This window comes from Bos mutus, chromosome 18 (assembly GCF_027580195.1).
Source record: "Bos mutus isolate GX-2022 chromosome 18, NWIPB_WYAK_1.1, whole genome shotgun sequence".
Taxonomy (NCBI): domain Eukaryota; kingdom Metazoa; phylum Chordata; class Mammalia; order Artiodactyla; family Bovidae; genus Bos; species Bos mutus.
The window spans coordinates 12,996,197-13,016,214 of NC_091634.1; the positions used below are offsets into that span (position 1 = coordinate 12,996,197).

Genomic DNA, 20,018 nt, shown 5'->3' on the forward strand with positions numbered 1-20,018 from the left:
GGGACCCAGGCGCTGTTCTCCAGTGCTGCACCCAGTCCACCACAGGCTCAGGCTGGAGCCTGCACTCAGCACACTGCCCCCTCCCTGGAACACGCTGGATGCCTGGCATGCAAGAATTCACCATCAGAACATGCTCAGCATTCAGTAGGTGCCAACCTGAGCTGGCCAGATGCCCAGTTCTTGTTTGTTGACCTGTCCTTGCCACAGGTGACGGGCTTGGCATGCACATATCCATGCTCGGGACATGCGAGACGTTAAGTTCACGCTCAGTACCCACGCCAGTGTCCAGACGTGCGAGTCCACCCTCAGTCCACGCTATCGGTGGCAGTGGCTTGGCGTGTGCTCGTGTGGCTCGGGTCATGCTGAGTGTGCAGCACACGTGGCCCCATTCTGGCTCCAGGAGGCTCAGTTCATGTCCACCCACGAGGTCACACACCCATGCTCAGCACACACCAGCTAGCATGCATCATACACCGAGCATTCAGCACACCCTGGCCCATGCTGGTCACCCACTGAGGGCTCAGCACACATCAGACATGTGCTGAGAGTCCAATGCACACCAAACCACACTGGCCACATGCTGAGGGCCAAGTACCCACAAAGATGTCCCCCTCAGAGGCTCATGCCAGCTGTCCCCTACCCGACACCCTACCTTACACCACTCAGTCAGGCACAGGCTGTACAGACAAGTTATTTACTTCTTATTATGACCTTGGGCCTTCTTTGCCCTGGGAAGTGGGGTGGGCCAGGGAGGCTAGGCCCAGCATGCACCCCCACTTCTCCTTTTGGGACTGAGCCCTCCCGCAGCTCGGCTGGGTCCTCTGGGGCCACAGCATCAGGCCAGTGGGGGTGGAGGTAGAGATGGGAGGCTGGGGTGGGGGTGGTTGCGAAGGGGGAGCCTGTTGGAGTCACAATGGGTCAGACAGAAGCGGGGGGCACAGGGACAGGGGACGGAGACCCGGAACACCAGGGCCTTGCAGGCCTGGCCTGGCCATCGGACCGGGCCTCAGAGCAGGCGACAGGCGTTGCCCACGCTGTCGGCGGCAGCGTCAAGGTCATGGCTATAAGGGGAGTCCCAGTCCCTCAGGAACACGGCCTCCAGCTGGCTCCGCAGGCCACCCCGCCCGTTCTGTGTCACCAGCAGCGAGGTGCCTGCCGTCTCGGTGAAGTAGCTGCCAGACCAGTTGGAGGTTCCTATGGGGAGTTGGGGGTCCAGAGAGTCAGGGCCCATGGCGCCACCTGGACCCCCTTCCATTGCCCACCCCACCCCCCTGCCCCCCCAATCATGGTGCTCCTGGAACACTTACCAATGTAGGTGGCCCGTTCAGTCACCATGTACTTGTTATGGTTGACGCGGGCATAAGGGATTCGGGCCTGGGCATCGTCCGCAGGGACCACAAAGAGTTTCTGAGAGGGGTGGGGAGATGCAGGGTGAGGACAGAGAAGCCCCTGGGTTGGGGATGGGGAGTGGAACCAGGTCTTCGGGACTGGGGGCTCAGCTGCTTCCCTTCGGGCCCTGGGGATCAGAACAGGGCCCAGAGAAGTGCATGTGTGCGTGCAAAGTCGCTTCAGTCGTGTCCAACTCTTTGCAACCCTGTGGACCATAGCCTGCCAGGCTCCTCTGTCCTTGGGATTCTCTAGGCAAGAATACTAGAGTAGGTTGCCATGCCCTCCTCCAGGACATCTTCCCAACCCAGAGATCAAACCTGTGTCTCTTATGTCTCCTGCATTGGCAGGCGGGTTCCTTACCACTAGCCCAGTGTGTGAAGCCCTTCAGAGGAGTGGGTCCTCCGTAAAGACTGGCTCACACGCCACCTGTTCCCTCTAGGGTTAAAAGTGTTAGTCACTCAGTCATGTGCAACTCTTTGCGACCCCATGAACTGTTGCCTGCCAGGCTCCTCTGTCCATGGAATATTCCAGGCAAGAGTACTGGAGTGGGTTGCCATTTCCTCCTCCAGGGGAATCTTTCCGACTCAGGGATCGAATCTGGGTCTCCTGCACCGCAGGCAGATTCTTCACCATAGTCCCTGAGGTCTTACTTCAGACGTCCCCCTTTCCTGAAAGTCTGTGACCCTTCAGGCTGCAGCAGGAGCTTCCTCGGGGCTCCCCCTTCCTGGCCCTGACTCCTCTGCCCACGCCCTTGATTCCAACCCTGACCTGTAGTCACCCCTCCTCTGCCCCAATCAGGGCACAGCCCGCTCTGTGTCATCTCTGTCAGATGCCAGGTGAGTGCCACAGGAGCTGTGTCCCCGCACTGCCCTGCACAGGGGTTGAGGGGCGGGTCTGGGCAGGTGCTTACCACCTGGATGTCGGAGTGGGTGTGGTTGTCACGCAGGGCAGCCAGGGAGAGCAGGAAGGCCCGCATCGAGGGGTCAGAGTGTCCCCAGCAGCTGATCAGCAGGCGTACCTTGACGCCCCGCTCATAGGCAGCCCGCCGCAGCCCGTCGTCAATGGCAGGCCAGAACCTGGGGGCAGGGAGTGCAGGGTACGGAGGGAGGCTTCCCCTCAGCTTTAGGGCGCGAGGCCTGGGTCCCACTGCAGCTTCGGAGAACCCCCACTTCCCAAGACCACCCCATCTCTGGCTCCCGCCCACCCCTACCCAATCCACTCATCATCTTGTCTGCTGCCCCCAGACTACCTGCTCTGAACCCTCAGACCCAATCATCCCCCCTTCCTATCCCAGATCTCAAACCCCAACTGTGCCGCCCCAAACCTGAATATGCTCAGTCCCACCTCTCAAGCCCCTCACCCCATATTCCGCCCACACTCCCTGCTTCCTACCCCCAGAAACCCCACATGCTCTGCCTTGAGCCTCCAGTCCCCCCATCTCCATACCCCTTTCCCAATATTCACAGCCTTTCCTCTGTCCCCTTTCCCTTGTCTCAAGCACCCAGAGCCACTCTCCCTGTCGCCTCTGTCTTGTCCTGTGGTGTCCCCTCCCTCTGTCCCCCGGCCTTGGCTCCCTGCCTGCTTTCTGGGCCCCATCACTCCCTCTCCTGTCTCCTCTTCCACTCATGTGGCTTCCAGCCTTGAGCCCTGTCCACGTGCCCAGCAGTACCGGCGTGGGTGGGAGAACTCCATGATGGGCAGGTAGTTCATGACTGCGATGTAGATGAAACTCCGGGCGTTGTCCACCACGTTGAGCAGGGCCTTCAAGTCTGGGGTGCGGCCACTCGGACACAGCGGTGGGGGTGCACTCTGAGGGGACAAGGGGACAGTCAAGACACGTCCTTCACAGTGGACGCCGGCTGCAGACAGACCGTCAGGCCTTAGGTCCCTGTGTATCTCACTGAATGTTCAGCCTCAGTGAAGGGGAGAGATAATGACACATCCTAGCTCATAGGTGAGCAAACAGGGGCTCAGAGAGGATAAGTGATTTGCCTAAGGTCACAGAGCTGAGGAACGGAGCCAGGGTTTGAAACTAGGCAGTCTGGTTCTAGAACTTAAGCTCTAACCCAGTGGTTCTTGACATGAGCTGCCTGGTCAGGCAGCAGCAGCATCACCTGGGAACTTGTTAGAAATGCAGATTCCTGGGCCTCACTGCACAGGGCACACAGCATCAAGGTGTTGGGATGGAGCCCAGGGATCTGGTTTTAACAAGCCCTTTTGGTAATTCTAGTGCATGCTTAGACTTGAGGACCTCTGCTTTAGTCTCTTAAAAAATTTTTTTATTAGTGTATAGTTGCTTTACACTGTTGTGCCAGTTTCTTCTGCTGCTGCTGCTGTGGCTGTTTGGTTGCTAAGTCGTGTCTGACTCTTTTTTTGATCCCATGGACTGTAGCCCGCCAGGCTCTTCTGTCCATGGAGATTCTCCAGGCAAGAATACTGGAGTGGGTTGCCATGCCCTCCTCCAGGGGATCTTCCCGACCCAGGGATGGAAACTGCACCTCCTGCACTGGCAGTGAATTCTTTACCCGCTGAGCCATGGGGGAAGCCCTCTAATCACTCTTGTCCCTGACTGACTCACAGCCCACCGCCATGGCACTCCTCATGTGCCCCCACACCCCAGGAGCTTCACCCAGCCCCCTCTACCCTCCCAACAGGTGAGTAAACTTAAGCTCTGAATGGTGATGAGGGAAACTTTACTCCCCAGTGGGAGACCACTGGACTAAAGGACCCCAATGAATTATGTCCCTCCATCCATGCCTTAGGGTGGCCCTTCATGACGACGCTGGGCCTGGCCAGGTGACTTGCTTGGGGGTCCCAGGTTGGCCACCCCAACTAGAGAAAACATCAACAGTTGAAAACAGCAGTGCCTTGTCCAGAGTGGGTGCAGTCCAACAGAGCATTCCACAGTGATGAAAATGTTCTGTATCTACACTGTTCAATACGGCAACCACTTGCTAGGTGTGGCTGCTGAGCCCTTGAAAGGGGGCTAGGGTGACTGAAGAACTGAGTTTTCAACAGCATTTCATCTTAATTGATTAAAAATGTGACATTCAGGCATAGTGGACAGTTCAACCAGGGATTGGCCTGAATGAACCCAGCCATGCTGCCTCATTAGCCCTAAGAGATTGCAAATATTATGATGCAATCATAAGATTTCTAGATGAAACCAAAGCCTAGGGAGGTTGGGACATAAGTCCCAACCTCTAAGTCTTAGGCCCCTGAGTGAGCAGGAGTGACAGCTAGTGGTCAGGACTCCATCATCCCCATCAAATCACTGGGCAGGGCCAGACGGAGGAGGTCCAGTGAGAGCATGTGGCAGGCCCCTCTTCCCTTGGACTCACCGCCAGGTAGGCCAGAGCAGGGGTTCCGTTGAGGCAGATTTCCATTGGAGTCTCTTGATTGTAGCGGGTGTCGTAAGGCCGGGGCCAGGTTGATGGGATGGAGCTGCCCGCCTGGCCCAGGAACCAGTAGGCCTCGAAGATCTTGGTCAGGTCTCGAGCTAGGCAGCTGCAGTTGTACATGACCACACCCAGCTCCTTGACCTGCGGGAGCACAGTGCTGAGCCCCAGGGTGGTGGCCTGGTGCAGGCAGGTGACGTGGACGCCTGCAGCCCCTCCTCCTGCCTCCACCAAGTCCCCCTTCCTGCCCCTTGCCCTTCTGTCTCCCCCTCTTTCTGCCCCTACTTCCCTCTTTCTGCCCCTTAGCCCCCATCCTCCTTCCCCCAGCCAAAGCCCTGAGATGGACATGATCTTGACTCAAGACTAAAATCTGAAGTTTTGGTGAAAGTCAGTTATTCCGAAGCTCCTGATTTCCTGAACCTTTGCGGCTTCTACCTTCTACTGAGCTCCTGCTCAGTCTTAGGTCTCCACTGAGGGTTTCCTCCTCCAGGAATCCTGCCTTGACTGCCCAGCCTGTGTCAGGCATTCCTTAGGCTCTCAAGGTCCCTTGGGCCTCCCTCATCACTTTCCCTGGTGACAAACCTGTCTCCCCATTGGACTGGGAGGACAGGCACCAGGGATGTCTCAGCCATGGCTGTATTTTCTGTGTTTTCCCACAGAGTCGGTGGGATTAGGGGCTTCTGCTTAGTCACTCAGTTGTGTCCGACTCTTTGCAACCCCACAGACTGTAGCCCGCCATGCTCGGCTCTTCTGTCCATGGGGACTCTCCAGGCAAGAATACTGCAGTGCGTTGCCATGCCCTCCTCCAGGGGATCTTCCCAATGCAGGAATCGAACCTAGGTCTCCTGAATTGCAGGCAGATTCTTTACTGACTGAGCCACCAGGGAAGCCCAAGAATACTGGTGTATAGAGCCTATCCCTTCTCCAAGGGATCTTTCCGACCCAGGAATTGAACCGGGGTCTCCTGCACTGCAGGCAGATTCTTTACCAGCTGAGCTACCAGTGAAACCCAGTTAGGGGCTTGCACAGTATCTATTTGTTGAAGACATCATCACTGCCTCAGCTATACCCCTTTCCCATCTCATGCTCATTCCTGCAGCTCCTCCAGGTAGCAGATTAACTGTCACTTCCTTTGGGAGATTTTCCTTGATACCCCAGGTTGGGTCCCCCATCCTGATCCTCTACTTGTGCTTCTCCCCATCTCCCATCTCAGCCTTGACCCTGTTGGGTTGACACCGCCTGGTGACAGGCCCGTCTCAGCCCTGGACCACGAGTTCCAAGAGGCCTATCTGTTGCCATCAACGTTCTCAGCGTCAGAACAGGGCTGGGCTTAGAGCAGGCTCTCAGGAAGTGAGTAGTGAAGGTCGTGTGGGTGGACAGGGCCTTGGATGCCGTATAAAGGGGCTGGCAGGTGCCATCAGGGATCAGAGGGGCTTCCATGAGCAAGGGGAGGGTGGTGGAGGGCTGGATTGGGGGATGATTCAGGAGGGCTGGTAAGAGGAGGTAGGGTACGGTTGGAGGCTGGGAGCCCCACGAGGCAGGGAGCGACCTAGAAGGGCGGTGGGCAGGGCTCAGGCAGACCTGGGTCAGGGAGCGCCAATCCATGTTGGCACTGCCGAGGTAGAAGTGGGTCTGGTCCACCACCCAGAACTTGGTATGCAGGACGCCATGGGTCAGCTTCTGCATGTCCACCATGCGGACCTGGGCACCTGGACCGACAGGGGTGGAGGTCAGGAGCTGGCTTGGGGAGCCCCAGACCCAGCCCACCCTCATTGGCCCCCTAGCTCACCGCTCTGTAGCAGCGCCTGTAGGTCTGCCTGGGGCTGGGGCCCATTGGGCTTGCTCACAGCAATGCGGACCTTCACACCTCGGGGTGCCAGAGTCTGCAGCTGCCGGAGGACCTCCTCGCCCTGGAGGGAGGAGACAGCTTCTGAGGGGATGGATCAGCTGGCTCTCGAGCCCCACGGAGCACCCCACGGAGTCATTTTGAGATTAGGCTTCTAGATCTGATCAGGCTTTACATTAATACAGTTAGGAAAAGCTTTACAGGTTAAGAAGTTAAAACCTTACTTTATCTGTTTTATTTATTGTTTTGGCTGTGCTGTGCGGCATGAGGGATCCTAGTTCCCCAACGAGGGATCGAACCCGTGCCCCCTATATTCAGAACACGGAGTCTTAACCACCGGACCAACAGGGGAGTGTCTTTATCTATTTTAATACCCGGCTGCTCTGAGCCCTGTTAGGGCCTCCCTGCCACTCCTGCCCTTCACAGGTCCTTCCCAAGACCCTGACCTGGTAGTATCCACGCCTGATACAGCAGGGGTCTCTAGGCACCTTGCAGAATGTTAAAGGCACAGCGCAGACTTGGGAGTCTGGGAAGACCTAGGTAAGGCTTGATGATGCTAATAACAGTAACAGCCAATGATTCCCTTGTTTCTACTGTGAGCCAGGCCCCTTCTGAGCCCCTTTATACCCGAACTCTGAATTCTCACAGCTGTCATTGGTAAGGCAAGTCTGAGTTTATCTCAAAGTTGCAGACGAAGAAACTGAGCGTTGGAGAAATCAACAGGAAAGCAGGATTTGAACTCAGACCGTCTGCCTTCTATGTCTGTGCTCTGTGCTTTGAATCACTCCAGTAGGAACCAGCAGGGAATGGAAGCTCATACGTTTTTTTTTAAGCTTGAAGGATCTTGGTTCCCTGATCAGGGATCGAACTCTCACCCTTGGCAGTGAACGCTCGGAGCCCTAACCACTGGACTACCAGGGAATTTCCAGCTCATATAATTTTTAACTGTTGTGCATTTTTTCCAGGCACTGTTTAATGATCCCCACAATTTTAAAACATTTAAAGTCTACCTCTGACAAAGAGTGGCAGCAGGGAAAAGGAAGAAGAGCAACAAATTCACTATGTCTTTCAAAGAAGGGCTTAGCCACCTAGGCTGTTCCTTTTCAAATCTTGGAGTTTTATGCTTTTTAAATTTGTCTGCAGACCCTAACAAGGCTATCACAGTAAATGCTTATAAAGGGCTGACTCTTGTCAGGCACTGCTGTCATTGGCTGGGATCAGCCCGTTTCATCTTCACAAGAGGTGAACACTAAATAATGGCCCCATTCTACAGATGAAGAAAATGAAGACTGCAAGATGAGGTGACCTGCCTGAGGTCACAGAGCTGGCACGCAGAAGCCCGGCTTGAGGCTGGGCTGGTACTCATTCCATGTTTCCATTTCTTTGTGTGACAGGCTCAGGGAAGGAAGCTTGTGGGTGAGCAATATCTGCTAGCCTAATCCCTCGTAACCAAACCCATGCCCTGATATTCAGAGGCCTCCAGATGACCGTGACAAAACGCCCCCAGTCCCGTGGGCCATGTGAAGACAGTTGCTTCCAAACACTTTTGTCCAACCCACTACGTGAGACATGCCAGTCTGTCTCCTGGGCTGGAGGGAAACCCCTTTCATTTCCCTGACTCTGATGCCTCCCACCACCCCTGCTGCCAGCCAGGGCCCAGGTTGCCAGGTACCTGCTGAGCAGAGGCTTCCTGAGTGTGGGTGTCATTGTTGGTGAGAGTCCAGTAGAAGGAGGCAATGTCCAGGCTGCTGTGGGCACCAGCGAGCAGGCCCAGCCAGGCCTGGCTGGTGGAGGGGTTGCTCGTGGAGGCATTGGGGAAGTCCAGGCCCTCGGGAATGCTCTCCACCAGCACTGCTCTGGGTGGGGAGGTGGGGAGGGAGGGAGGCAGAATAAGCCATGGTGGGCTAGACTGTGAGTGCTCACTTGTCTGCCCAAGGAGGATGGAAGACTATATGTATTCGTGTGTGTCTGTACTCATGATTCTCTGTGTCTGCATTTGTCTCTCTAGATTTGTAGAAGGTTGTGGATGTGTGTGTGTGTAAGTGTGTGTGTGTGTGTGTGTGTCTGTCCATGGATGTGGATAGAAGATGCCATGTGTGTCTATGTATGCCTGTCTGTTCACAGAGGCATAGAAGATGACGACGCTGTGGTTGCCATGGCAACAGTGTGGGTGAAGCAGGTGGGCACAGAGAGAACTGTGACGGTCCACTTGGGAGTGTCTGCCACCCCCTTTTTCTGTCTTGAACAGTGGGTGCAGGCCCTGCGTAGTGCATGTTGAAGTGTCCCTGGCCTGGCAGGGCCCCTTCCCCCACCATCCCAGGCACCCACGCCCCCCTCCACTTACTCGCAAGGGTCATAGCAGGGGGCTGGGCGCTGATTGGGCCCAAAGAGATGCAAGTCGCCGTATTCCCATAGAAACAGCTGAGTCATCAGGGCACCGAAGCCCACAACTGCCAGGATAAGGACCAGAAGGACCCAACGAGCTTTCTGCGGGGGAGGAGGAGGCGAGCAGTCAGCCCAAGGAGGGCAGCCCAGCCCACAGCCTCCAGAGACAGACTGAGGGAGGAGAGGGGCACCTACCTTTTCTGCAGCTTTCCATGCCTCGATCTCATTCATGGGCAGTTCGCTGGCAGGTTCCTCAGCAGGCACCTTCAGCTGGGGCACACGGATGGGAGTGGTGGTGACGGGTCAGCTCAGCAGGGCCCCCACCCTCTCCTGATCCGGCCCCTCCTCCCCTGTTCCCCCATCCACCTACCTCCTGGTACATCAGTTTAGGCTTCATCGTGCTGGCAGTCAGGGGTTATACAGCTCCCAGGTGCAAAAGTGGGTGTGTCAGGGTCTCCAACTGCGGGGACCAGAAGCTGGCACTGTGTTGGGTGTTCTAGGCTTTGGGGGGACATCACAGAAAACGGATCAGCCTCGGGCTCACGGGACTCACTGGATCGCCTTGTCTGTGATCACGGGGGCTACTGGCACTGCGCCCGCCACCCCTAAAGGAGGAAGCTGACTGCTGGTCAGTAGGGATTTCGAAATCCCTCAAAGTCCAACCCCTCTGCCTTCCTCCTATCCCTCTGGGGTGCCCTCCCTGCCTCACTTTAGTGCCCACCCTGCCCCCTTGAGCGCCCACCCTGCCTGTCATCAGCACTGGCACTGCTCCCCATTTAGCACCTTCCCTTCTCTGAGCCCTATCCTACACATTCCCAAAATGACAGCTCCGGATTGGGTCAGCGGAGCCCTAAATATTTTTGTGCCTGGCTTTTCCCAGCCCTGGGATTTACCCTGAAGTCATTTTCCAGGTAGCTCCTTTAACCTCACACTCAGGTAACCACTAGCCAGTTCAGGCCAGGAGCCCAAGACCATCGGGGCCTCCCTCTCAGCTTCCATCCCATCCCCCCAATCATCCTCCCCTACCGTACCCCAGAGGGGCCTCGGCCTTACTCGGCAGACAGCTGCTGCTACCTCCACGGGGCCCCAGCTTCTGCCCCAACAGGCTGAGCAGGGGCGGGAGGGAGGAGGGGGCGGGGCCCAACGGGGCTCCGCCCTCTGCAGCGGGGAGTCTGCGCAGTGAGCGCGCCGGTCCGGGCTCACCGCAGGGAGAGGGGGGGCCGGCCCCCCAGATACGGTCTAGCCAGCCTGGCGGGGGTGGAGAAAAAGCACAGGTCTGAGCGATTGCTTTGCTACGCTCCATCCTAGAGCACCCCCCCCCCAATATGGGCTAGGGAGGACTCAGGTAAAGAGAAAAAAGAGACCCCCCCCCATCTTTTCTCGGCTCTAAACCCTGTGAATATTTGTACCGTGGGCATGTATTACCTAGTCAAAAATAAATACATAAATAAGACTAATGATTTTTAAAATTATAAAATAAAATGGAATGACCAAGGCTGAACAACATGATTTAGGGATGTAGCCATAAAATCAAAAGACGCAGCCCACCCACGCTATGGGAGGGGAAGAGCGCGGGGTGTGCGATAAGGGGATGGTGGGTTTTCTGTTGTAGTCTGTATTGAAGTCTCTATTTAATTTTTTAAAAAGGCCAACTGATATTTTGATAGGGATTTAAAAAATGTTTCTTACCAGTGTGTGTGTGCGGGGGGGGGGATGGATATATGTATATGTGTGACCGAGCCCCTTCCCTGTTCACCTGAAACTACCACAACATGGTTAATTGACTATATCCCAATACAGAATGTTTTTGGTGTTAAAAAAAAAATCCAGGCTCCAGCTAAAGGGATAAAGAGGGTTTCCCATCTACCATCTCGTATCTCCGAAACAGAATTTAAGGCCACAGCTGTAGAAATAAGTTGGAGGGATTCCCCCTTTCCCGCCCACCTCTCTCAATGAAAGAGGGGCAGGACCCCCTTTCCCCTACCCAGGCAGGAAGTGCACAAAGGTAGAGAAGGGTTATTATTGAAAGAAGAAACAGCGTCAGAAGTGGTTGCCTTGACAACAGGATTTGGGGGTGCGTCAGGATCGCTTTTTATCCTACGCCTATTTTCTTTTTTAAAATCGTGAAATATGAGCGACTTACAGAAGAGAAAAATATCTCTGTGCGGGTTAAAAAAATAATTATAAAGTGAACACAGGTGTTGACGCGTCCCAGGTTTTGTCAGGTTTTTAAAAATTCATTCCACGCATTAATGTGATTTAAAAAAAAAGAAAATTCCAAAAGGGAGTTTGGTTCACCACTCACCGCAAGATCCAGCCTAGACCTGAAAGGATAATTTGAAAACCCCTTCCCCCTCAACGTCTGATCCCAGTTTGGTTAAAGGCAGAAGAGCACAAGTAGGGATGCCCCCACCCCCACCCCACCCCCACCCCATCACAGGGAGCCAGCCAAAAAGAGTATGGATCCAGCAAAGAATAGCAACAGATCAAGCTTATCTGATCTCCGTAGGTCACCAAGAGAAGCAGAAGGTAACAGTCTTCGATAAGGCTGACCGCAGGGTCCAAGGGTGGGGGAGGGGAGGCATGGCGCAGGAAACAAGTTTGCCTTTTATTTGCCCTTGGTGAGAAATGCTTTATTTAAGACTATGTGGTTGGAACAGAAGGTGAGGTGAAATTAGGGAAGCTAGTAGTAGTATTAGTTGCTCATTTGTGTCGGACTCTTTGCGACCCCACGGACTGTAGCCCTCCGGGGTTCCCTGTTCACGGGATTCTCCAGGCAAGAATACCGGAGTGGGTTGCCATTCCCTTCCGTAGGAGGGAAGCTAAGATCAACGGAAACAAAACTGGGGAAAGGTAGGGCTAGAAGATGTGAGGGATGGTGCACAGCACGGTGAGGCAGGGGAACTGGGGTGGCCGCTGATAAACCAAAATTACAAAGAAAATAGACTCGATGGACATGAGTTTGAGCAAGCTCTGGGAGTTGGTGATGGACAGGGAAGTCTGGCATGCTGCAGTCGGTGGGGTTGCAGAGTCTGATGTGACTGAGTGACTTAACTGAAGACGCCTTTTATTCAGTTTGTTAGCAATCTTTTGGCTTTCAAATTGTGCCATGATGACAAGTCTTTACTGATGGGTTGAATTCTGACTTGCTATATTTTTATCAAAGCAAACGCACCTAGCGTACTTCAAAAGAAAACCAGTACTGGAGAGGTGGTGTAGGTTGCATTAGATTGGTGAGGCAGTTAACACTTGTGGCATCCGGAGCCAGATGCCTGATCTTAATATGAACCTCAGTATGTATGCGATTATTTGATTTCAGAGAACTGACAACACATCTGTGCCTTGGTGTCCCCATCTGCAAAATGGGCAAAGTAACAATACTGCCCACTTTTCACAAGGCTGTTCATTAATTTTGCACACCTTTATTGTGCACAGGTATTGTTTTAAGCACTGGGGAGATCACTGTGAACAAAACAGACTTGAAGACAGACAAAAACAAAAAGTAAATTATATGTTAGAAGATAATATATGCTATAAAGACTCAGGGGAGAGGGACGGGGTTGGGGTGGGGGTGGGATTACTTGCACTTGAAAATGAGGAGGACAAGGAAGGCTGCACAGAGAAGGGGATACCTGAGAAAAAAACTTCAAGGAGGGGAGGAAGAGAGCTACAGAACAGTATTCTAAGTGCAAAGGCCCTGAGGCAGGAGTATGCCTGTGGGGATAGAGAAGAGCAAGCAGGCATGTATCTGCAGTGGAATGGCAGTGCGGGGAGGGAGAGGAGGTGAATCAGAGGTCACAGGACCAGATTATGCAGAGCTACCTGGACTGTGGCAAGAATGGGGCCAAGGGTAGGTTCTGGGCAGAGGAGGAAATATGATCTCCTCTGGGGGTGAGTGAGTTGAATGGTGGCCTCAAAACTGGTAAGTTGGATGTGGTCATCACTCCTGGAACTTGTGAATGTGACCTTATTCAGTGGACCTGGAGTCTCATTATATATATTAGCATATGACACACTCAGAGGTGCCATGACAGTTCCAAAGCCGGCCCAGGCCCAAAAGTCGGTGGTGGCTCAATTCCTGGAAATCTCACCACCCTTTCTCCAAGATAGTTAGAACAATCCTTCTACTCATTAGCCTATGAAATTACCCAGCCCAGGGACTTCCCTGCTGGTCCAGTGATTATAAGACTCAGCACTTCCACTGCAGGGGGCATGGGTTTGATCCCTGATGGGGGAACTAAGATTCTTCATGCTGCCCAGTGCAGCCAAAAAAAGAAATTACTCAGCCCATAAAAATTAACCACTCCCTATTTCAGGGACTCTTGCCTTCTGAGATGGCCCACACTCTGTGGAGCGTGTTTCTCCCAGGGCCGTTCTTGCTTCTTGAGATGAACCACATCCTGTCTATGGAATGTGTCTCTCTCTAAATAAATCCACTTTTCACCTATCACTTTGTCCCTCACTGAATTCTTTCTGTGCTGAGACGTAAAGAACCTAAGCTTCATTAAATCCTGAGACCAGGTGTGTGATTTAGATGAAAAGAAAGTAGGTTTCAGTCCCAGTTTGGGTTTTGGCTGTTTTGAGTCCCAGCCTGTACAACTGAATTGTGCAGTTTCACCAGCCCATTGAATATCTCCCTGTCCCCTTGGCGTGTGCCTTGCCTGACCCTGGGTGTGACACCATAGCCCAGGGACAAGGAGGAAACAAAACCCACTGGGCTTCTGAGACCTGTGTTGGGTCACAGTTCCCTAAACACCCCCACCCCTGGTGAGGGTGGGAGACTTGATCCCCCTTCCACAGAAGTGCTCTGGACTGATGAATCCAGGGTTCAAATCCCACCTCTGTCACTTTTTTTCAGAAATTTTCTTATATATAAATAAATAAATATACGGCTGCATCAGGGCTTAGTTGCAGCACGTGGGATCTTTAGTTGTGGCATGTGGGATCTAGTTCCCTGACTAGGGCTTGAATCCGGGTCCCTCCTGCTTTGGGAGCGTGGACTCTTAGCCACTGGACAGCCAGAAGCCCTCTGTCACTTTCATACTCAGTGACATTGGGCACAGGGCTTTATTTCTTTGAGCCCTGCTGGCCTCATTCATAAAAAGAGGATTGGGACTTCCTTAGCCCACTCCATGTTCTTGCCTGGAGAATCCCAGGAATGGGAGCCTGGTGGGCTGCCGTCTATGGGGTCACACAGTCGGACACGACTGAAGTGACTTAGCGGCAGCAGCGGTTCAGTAAAGACTCTGTGCTTCCACTGTATGGCGTGCAGGTTCGATCCCCAGTTGGGGAACTAAGGTCCAGTATACCATGTGGCATGGTCAGGAAAAAAAAAAGGATCACTTTATGCCTGTCTGGGGAGTGGTGGCTGCTTTAAGAGGGTGGGCCTCACAGTCCCCAAGCCCTTGATTCATATCTCAGCTCTGTGCTTTACTTGGAGAAGAGACTACCTTTTCTGAGCCTCACTTGCATTCTTCAGAACACTGGGGAGACTAATATACCAACATGACATTTGCTGGGCAGAGTCAATGAAACCCATCCACAACAGTCACTTCACACAGATACAAGCTGGCTGGTGAGTTGTGTCCCCTAATACCCTGAACACACTACTTATCACAGATAAACTTATATATGTGTCCTTTGAAAAGCTAAGTCTATGTCTGATTTATTCCTCTACCCACCAAGTGCCCAGCACATTGTAAATGTTTGTTTTTCTTCTGAAAACAGAAGAAAAGAGCAGTAGAAGAGAGAAAAGACTTTAGATGTCGCTTTAAGATTCAGAGACACTGAATTCCTACACAATGATCAGTAGCTTGTGTTCTGAGCCTGGGGCAATAGGGTAGGTACAGATAGTAGCACTTCAGCCTGAGGGTAAAATTCAGGGTGGGCCACTTAGCTGCTAAAGCACATCTGAAGCACTGGACAGGCCACACCTTAGGAAACATTTACAAACCTAGGGACCTTCTGCATGGTTCAAAACAGACCAGTTCTTGGGTTTAAAGGGGGCAATTTTCATTTGATTGTGCAGACCCCTTTGGACCGACCGCACAATCGTCTGTGATCAAGTCTACAGAAAACAGTACGGAGCACTGGTTTTGTAAACGTTTTTGTTTTTAGAGGTAGAACCTTTGTTTCAAAGGACCCCAGAAGGTGCCCCTTCCAGGGATAGAAGATGCTCGGTCTGAAAAACAAATCAGTAAAAAAAAAAAAAAGCAAAAAAAGGCATACACGAACCACCCCAACCCACCCCCACCACCATGAATGGTGAATACTTGGGAACTGGAACTCAAAAGCTGTCCCATCCCTACTCAACCCCGCTCTGTGGCTGCCCACTGCCTTCGGGACAAAGTGCAACTGTCTTATGATGCCCTCCTGGGCTCTCCAGGGACAGTGCCTGTGGACCTTCCCCATCTGACAGTTTCAGTTCCTCTGACTCCAAAGCTGTCTGTGACTCGTATCTCCTCCTTGAACTTCAGCTCTGCAAGTCCCATGGCCTCCTAGATACCTCCACCCAGGTGTCCCTAAGCCCCTTATACCCATGTCTCCAACTGTCCTTAGCATCTCTCCCTAACCTGCCCCTCCCCTGGGTCCCCATTCCCAGGAGAGCTGTCCTACCCAGCCTTCAGGTCTCGGCCTGTGTTCCACCTTCCCCAGAAAGCCCTGATGCCCCCAGTCCTGGGTCCCCCATAACTTATCCACTTGGCCTCCCAAGAGTGGCTCCCACCCACCCTTTTCACCTCCCCTCCAAGGCCATGAACTGGCCTCTCTCACCTGGGTCCCCATTCCAGCTGCCTCCTGTGGCTCCCAGCCTCCACTCAAACACTTCTATTTCCCCCTCCGATCTGAGTCTGACTCGCCCCTCACCTGCTCAAATACTCTGTGGCCCTCCAGTGTGCACAGGATAAAGTCTCAGCTTCTCACTGTGGCTCCCAGAGCCCTTTCCTTAATAATCTTTTGGGCTTATGCTTGTACCATTCTCCATGGCCCAGTCATATTTAATATCTTTCAGTTCCTCGAACTGAAACCACACGTTTACCACCAAACCTGCCCACAGCTGCCCCTCCTGCCTAGCATACTTTTCTCTCTTCAGGTTGCTCACCTCTATCAGCTTATGTACTGCCTCCTCCAGGAAGCCCTCCCTGACTCCCTGGCTGGTCCAGACATCCTCCATGGGACTGGCAGTCCCCTGGGCTTACCAATCCTAGCCTGGACCCCTCTGCCTGTGCTTCTCCCAACCTGGCCCTGACCACTGGACTATCACTACCTGATGATGGGTCCAGAATCCACGAGGGGAGGGCCGGGCTGGCTGTCACTGCTGTGTCCCCCATGTCACCCAGCACAGGGACAGTATATGGCAGATGCTCAGTGGCCAGTTCATCCATCTATTCATTCAACTAGTATTTATTCAACTATTGCTGACAAGCCCTGTCTAGAAATTGGAGATGCAGCACAGAAAAACAGAGAAAAAAAAAATCCTTAGGAAGGAAGAAATTCTTTTGAGGGAGTGAGACAATAGATCAATGAGTGAAACCTACACTATGTACCTGCGAGAAAAAGAAAACAAGAGAGGGGCGCTGTGGCATCACGTGAAAGTGGTTGACATCGCCATTCAAACAAACAACAGGGACTTCCCATGGTTGAGATGCCATACTTCCAACGCAGGGGGCACAGGTTTGGTCCCTGGTCAGGGAACGAATATCCCACAGGCTGTGTGGCCCCCAAACCCTCCCCCCCAAATCAAACAAATGAAAAAAAAAAAATCTGGGGGAAAAAAGCATTATTATCCCTGTTTTTCAGATGAGACAGGGCTCAGGGAAATCACTGCCCAGGTCACACAGGGTTGGTTTGTCAGCTGGGAATCTGATCCCAGAGCTCAGTTCTGTTCCAGGGCACTATACTGTCAAACCAACTCACAAACACAAAATAAGGCAGGGTGTCTTTTTCTTGCTACCCTCCGGGAGGTCTGTGGCTGTGGAAGGGTAGGATACGGGAGAGATAGTGGGGATCCTTATGTTTATTGAACCAGGCACTGCTCAAAACACTTTATATATACAATTCTCACAACAGTGTTTTTGTTTTGTTTTAGCCTAACTTCCCCCAGGTGACTCTGTGGTAAAGAATCCTCCTGCCAATGCAGGAGACACAGGAGACGCAGGTTCCATCCCTGGGTTGGGAAGATCCCCTGGAGTAGGAAACGGCAACCCACTCCAGTATTCTTGCCTGGAGGATCCCATGGACAGAGGAGCCTGGCGGGCTATAGTCCATAGGGTTGCAAAGAGTCAGACACGACTTAGGGGCTCAACAACAACAAACAGGTAAGTGAACTAAAGACCTAGAGCAGTTTAGTCATTGGCATAAAGGGACAAAGCCAGGAAGCCAGGATTTGAGCCCAAGCTCCCTAGGGTGCTGGGTAGACAGCCCCCTCTCCTGCTGTCTAATATCTGTAGACCTGTGGTTTCCTCCCTCCCTCCCAAACAGCCTCTCAAAACCTCTACCGACACCCCCCTTCTCCCTCCCCTCAATCTTTGAGAAGGACATTGGAAACTTTCTCCAAGTATAAAGGATATGAGTGCAGCTTTAAAAAAGGACTTCAGTTGTTCTTCCAACCAGGCTGCTCTTGCCAGTCCATCCTTGGTAGAAGTTCTCCAGCTGCTGCTGTGGCTTCATGTCACATCAGATCACATCCGTCCTCTCTTCCAAACCCACCTCACTCAGAGTAAAGCCAAAGTCTTCTCCACGGCCCGTGAGACCTCCCGCTGACTCCCCCATCACCCCGCTGACTTCATCCCCCATCCCTCTCCTCCCTCACTGGCCTCCCCATTACCCCTTACCAATGCCATGTAGGCTGCTACCTCAGGGCCTTTGCATGTGCTGTTCCCTCTGCCTAGAATGGGGCTACCTTGGTGTCTCAGGCAGTAAAGAATCTGCCTTCAAGGTGGGAGACCTGGGTTCAATCCCTGGGTTGGGAAGAGCCCCTGGAGAAGGGCATGACTACCCACTCCAGTATTCTTCCTTGGAGAATTCCATGGACACAGGCGCCTGGCTGGCTACAGTCCATGGGGTCACAGAGTGGGACACGACTGAGCGACTAACACTTTTACTTTCTGCCTAGAATGCTGTTCTTCCCTCAGAGAGCCATGTCACTCTCTCCCCCTCTTCAAGTCTTTGTTCAAATGTCACCAGGTCACCCTACTTAAAACTACCATCTCTGCATTCCCTATCCCCCCAATATATCATATAGTCTACTTACCCGTTTGTGTATTGTCTCTGGCCCTTGCTGTTAATAGACTGTAAACTCCATGAGGCCAGGGAATCTGTTTTGTTCACTCATGTGTCCGTATGCCTAGCACAGTCTTGGGCATGTAGAACATGCTTAACAAATATCGATTGAATGAATAACTTGTATTTGCATTCCCATATTACAGATGTAGTAACTGAGGCACTGGGACCTTAAGCCACCTGCCCAAGCTCATGCAGCTATTTAAGTACTAAACAGTAAAACCAAGATTGGCACCTGGGGGGGGTCCAGTCCCTGGCACACACTGTAATGACTGTCCTTAGCCACGCTAAGGCAAGCTGAGTGACTAAAATATTCACCTCTTCACTTGAGGATTTGGGGTTGCTGAGGTTTGATGGTGTGGTGAGACCTGCCTCCTCTCTCTGTACCTCTGATTTTATGAGTCAAGGGAGGGTTGGGTCTAAGCTACCTAGAGTCTTCCTCCCACCAAGCCCTGCTGGACTCCTGCTATGGGCTAAGTGCTCTCAATTTGGGGGTGGGAAATCAGTCTGTCCACCAAGGTAAAGAGGGATGGATTAATATTGACATGAGCAAGGTTCTTAATGGCTGATGGGCCACCCTCCCAGGTGTGGTGACGTGGCGGAGGGGAGGACAGCTTGGAGACTGTGACGTGGGACAGCAGGGGTTGGCTGCTGCAGCAGAACTTGTCAGGATAGAGAGAGTGTGACAACCTGGGAATGATGAAGGTAGCTGGGGGGAGGGGAAGAGTGACAAGGAGGAGGGGATGAAGGTGACTGGATGAGGGTGAGGGTGAGATGATTGATTGTATTAGCCACATCGAGCTGGGCATGTCACCAGAATAAACTCGCAGGATCCTCACTCTCATCCCTGACATAGGTGTCCCTGTGTGGGTTTTACAAATGAGGAAGCTAAGTTTGCAAAGGTGTGATGAGATGGTCAAGGTTACCCAGAGGTTTAGCGATGGAGCCAGAATAACGGGCTCTAGTACCTGGTATGTGAGAGGTGACACGGGGAAAATGACAGAGACATGAAGAGAGAGAGAGAGAGAAAAAAAACTCCTAATGGGAAAACACTAGAAGCATTAGGCACAGACAGTGACTGTCAGAGAAGCAACGGTGACAGGGGAGCGATGGAGGCATAAAGGATGAGAAAGAAGGGAAACCTGAGTGCGATTTACGAAGGGGAGAGGAGGCGTGCGAAGGTGACATGGGGATATGATGACGATTTATGAGAAGGACTTTGTAAAGTAGCAGCAACAAAAGAGATGTGTAGGCGACAGGAGAAGGAGACACGACAGGAGAGACATTTGGTGGCCATGGAACTTAAAAAGAACGAAATCTTGTTATGGGGATTGATGGCGACATTAGGAGAGTGGTGGAAACACAAGGGAGTGATAACGATTCAAGCAGGATGCAACATAACGGGAGGAACGGAGACATAAAGGGACAGAGGACGATATGAGAGAAGAAATGCATTATAGAGGAAGGACAACATAAAGGCAGCCGAGGCGCCGCGCCCCCAGATCGCACATTACCTGCACTCCAGTTTTCCCACTCCGGGACCCAGCCCCGCTGGTGCCTTCTAGGCTGGAGCCCCGCGCGCCCCCGCCCCCAACCCGCCGCGCGCAGGCGCACTCCGGCTGGACTGCGGACCCGCGGGGGCCAAGCAATGCTTTTCTCATTGGCCGCGCTCCTCGCTAGCGCCGGGCGGGGGAAGCGCCTGGGAGACTGCGGATAGTCAC

At 53.0% G+C, this 20,018-nt stretch overlaps 1 protein-coding gene across 3 annotated transcripts; it reads right to left on the bottom strand.

Annotated features, from left to right (window-relative positions):
* Positions 1-678: 678 nt before the first annotated feature.
* PLD3 (phospholipase D family member 3) lies at positions 679-19,960 on the bottom strand. Of its 3 annotated transcripts, none has more exons than XM_070387693.1 (13): positions 19,812-19,960; positions 10,072-10,266; positions 9,389-9,519; positions 9,214-9,288; positions 8,978-9,120; positions 8,306-8,489; positions 6,577-6,697; positions 6,369-6,496; positions 4,731-4,931; positions 3,059-3,198; positions 2,300-2,465; positions 1,308-1,407; positions 679-1,194 (listed from the first exon to the last, which is right to left on the bottom strand). In XM_070387693.1, the coding sequence occupies exons 3-13, from the start codon at positions 9,413-9,415 to the stop codon at positions 1,007-1,009; spliced, it is 1,473 nt and encodes a 490-aa protein (XP_070243794.1). In that variant the 5' UTR covers positions 9,416-9,519; positions 10,072-10,266; positions 19,812-19,960; the 3' UTR covers positions 679-1,006. The 3 variants fall into 3 exon arrangements, with proteins under 3 accessions (XP_070243794.1, XP_070243795.1, XP_070243796.1); XM_070387694.1 differs by having other exon boundaries at positions 10,050-10,266; XM_070387695.1 differs by lacking the exon at positions 10,072-10,266 and having other exon boundaries at positions 19,812-19,904.
* Between the last annotated feature and the right edge of the window lie 58 nt (positions 19,961-20,018).

Excerpts from the sequence above, each read along its gene's own strand:
- PLD3 (XM_070387693.1), bottom strand. The coding sequence starts at position 9,415 with ATGAAGCCTAAACTGATGTACCAGGAG. Across the intron at positions 6,698-8,305 it reads AGGAAGCCTCTGCTCAGCAG|GGCGAGGAGGTCCTCCGGCA; the intron begins GTACCTGGCAAC and ends TCCTCCCTCCAG. Across the intron at positions 6,497-6,576 it reads ACAGGCGCTGCTACAGAGCG|GTGCCCAGGTCCGCATGGTG; the intron begins GTGAGCTAGGGG and ends CTGTCGGTCCAG.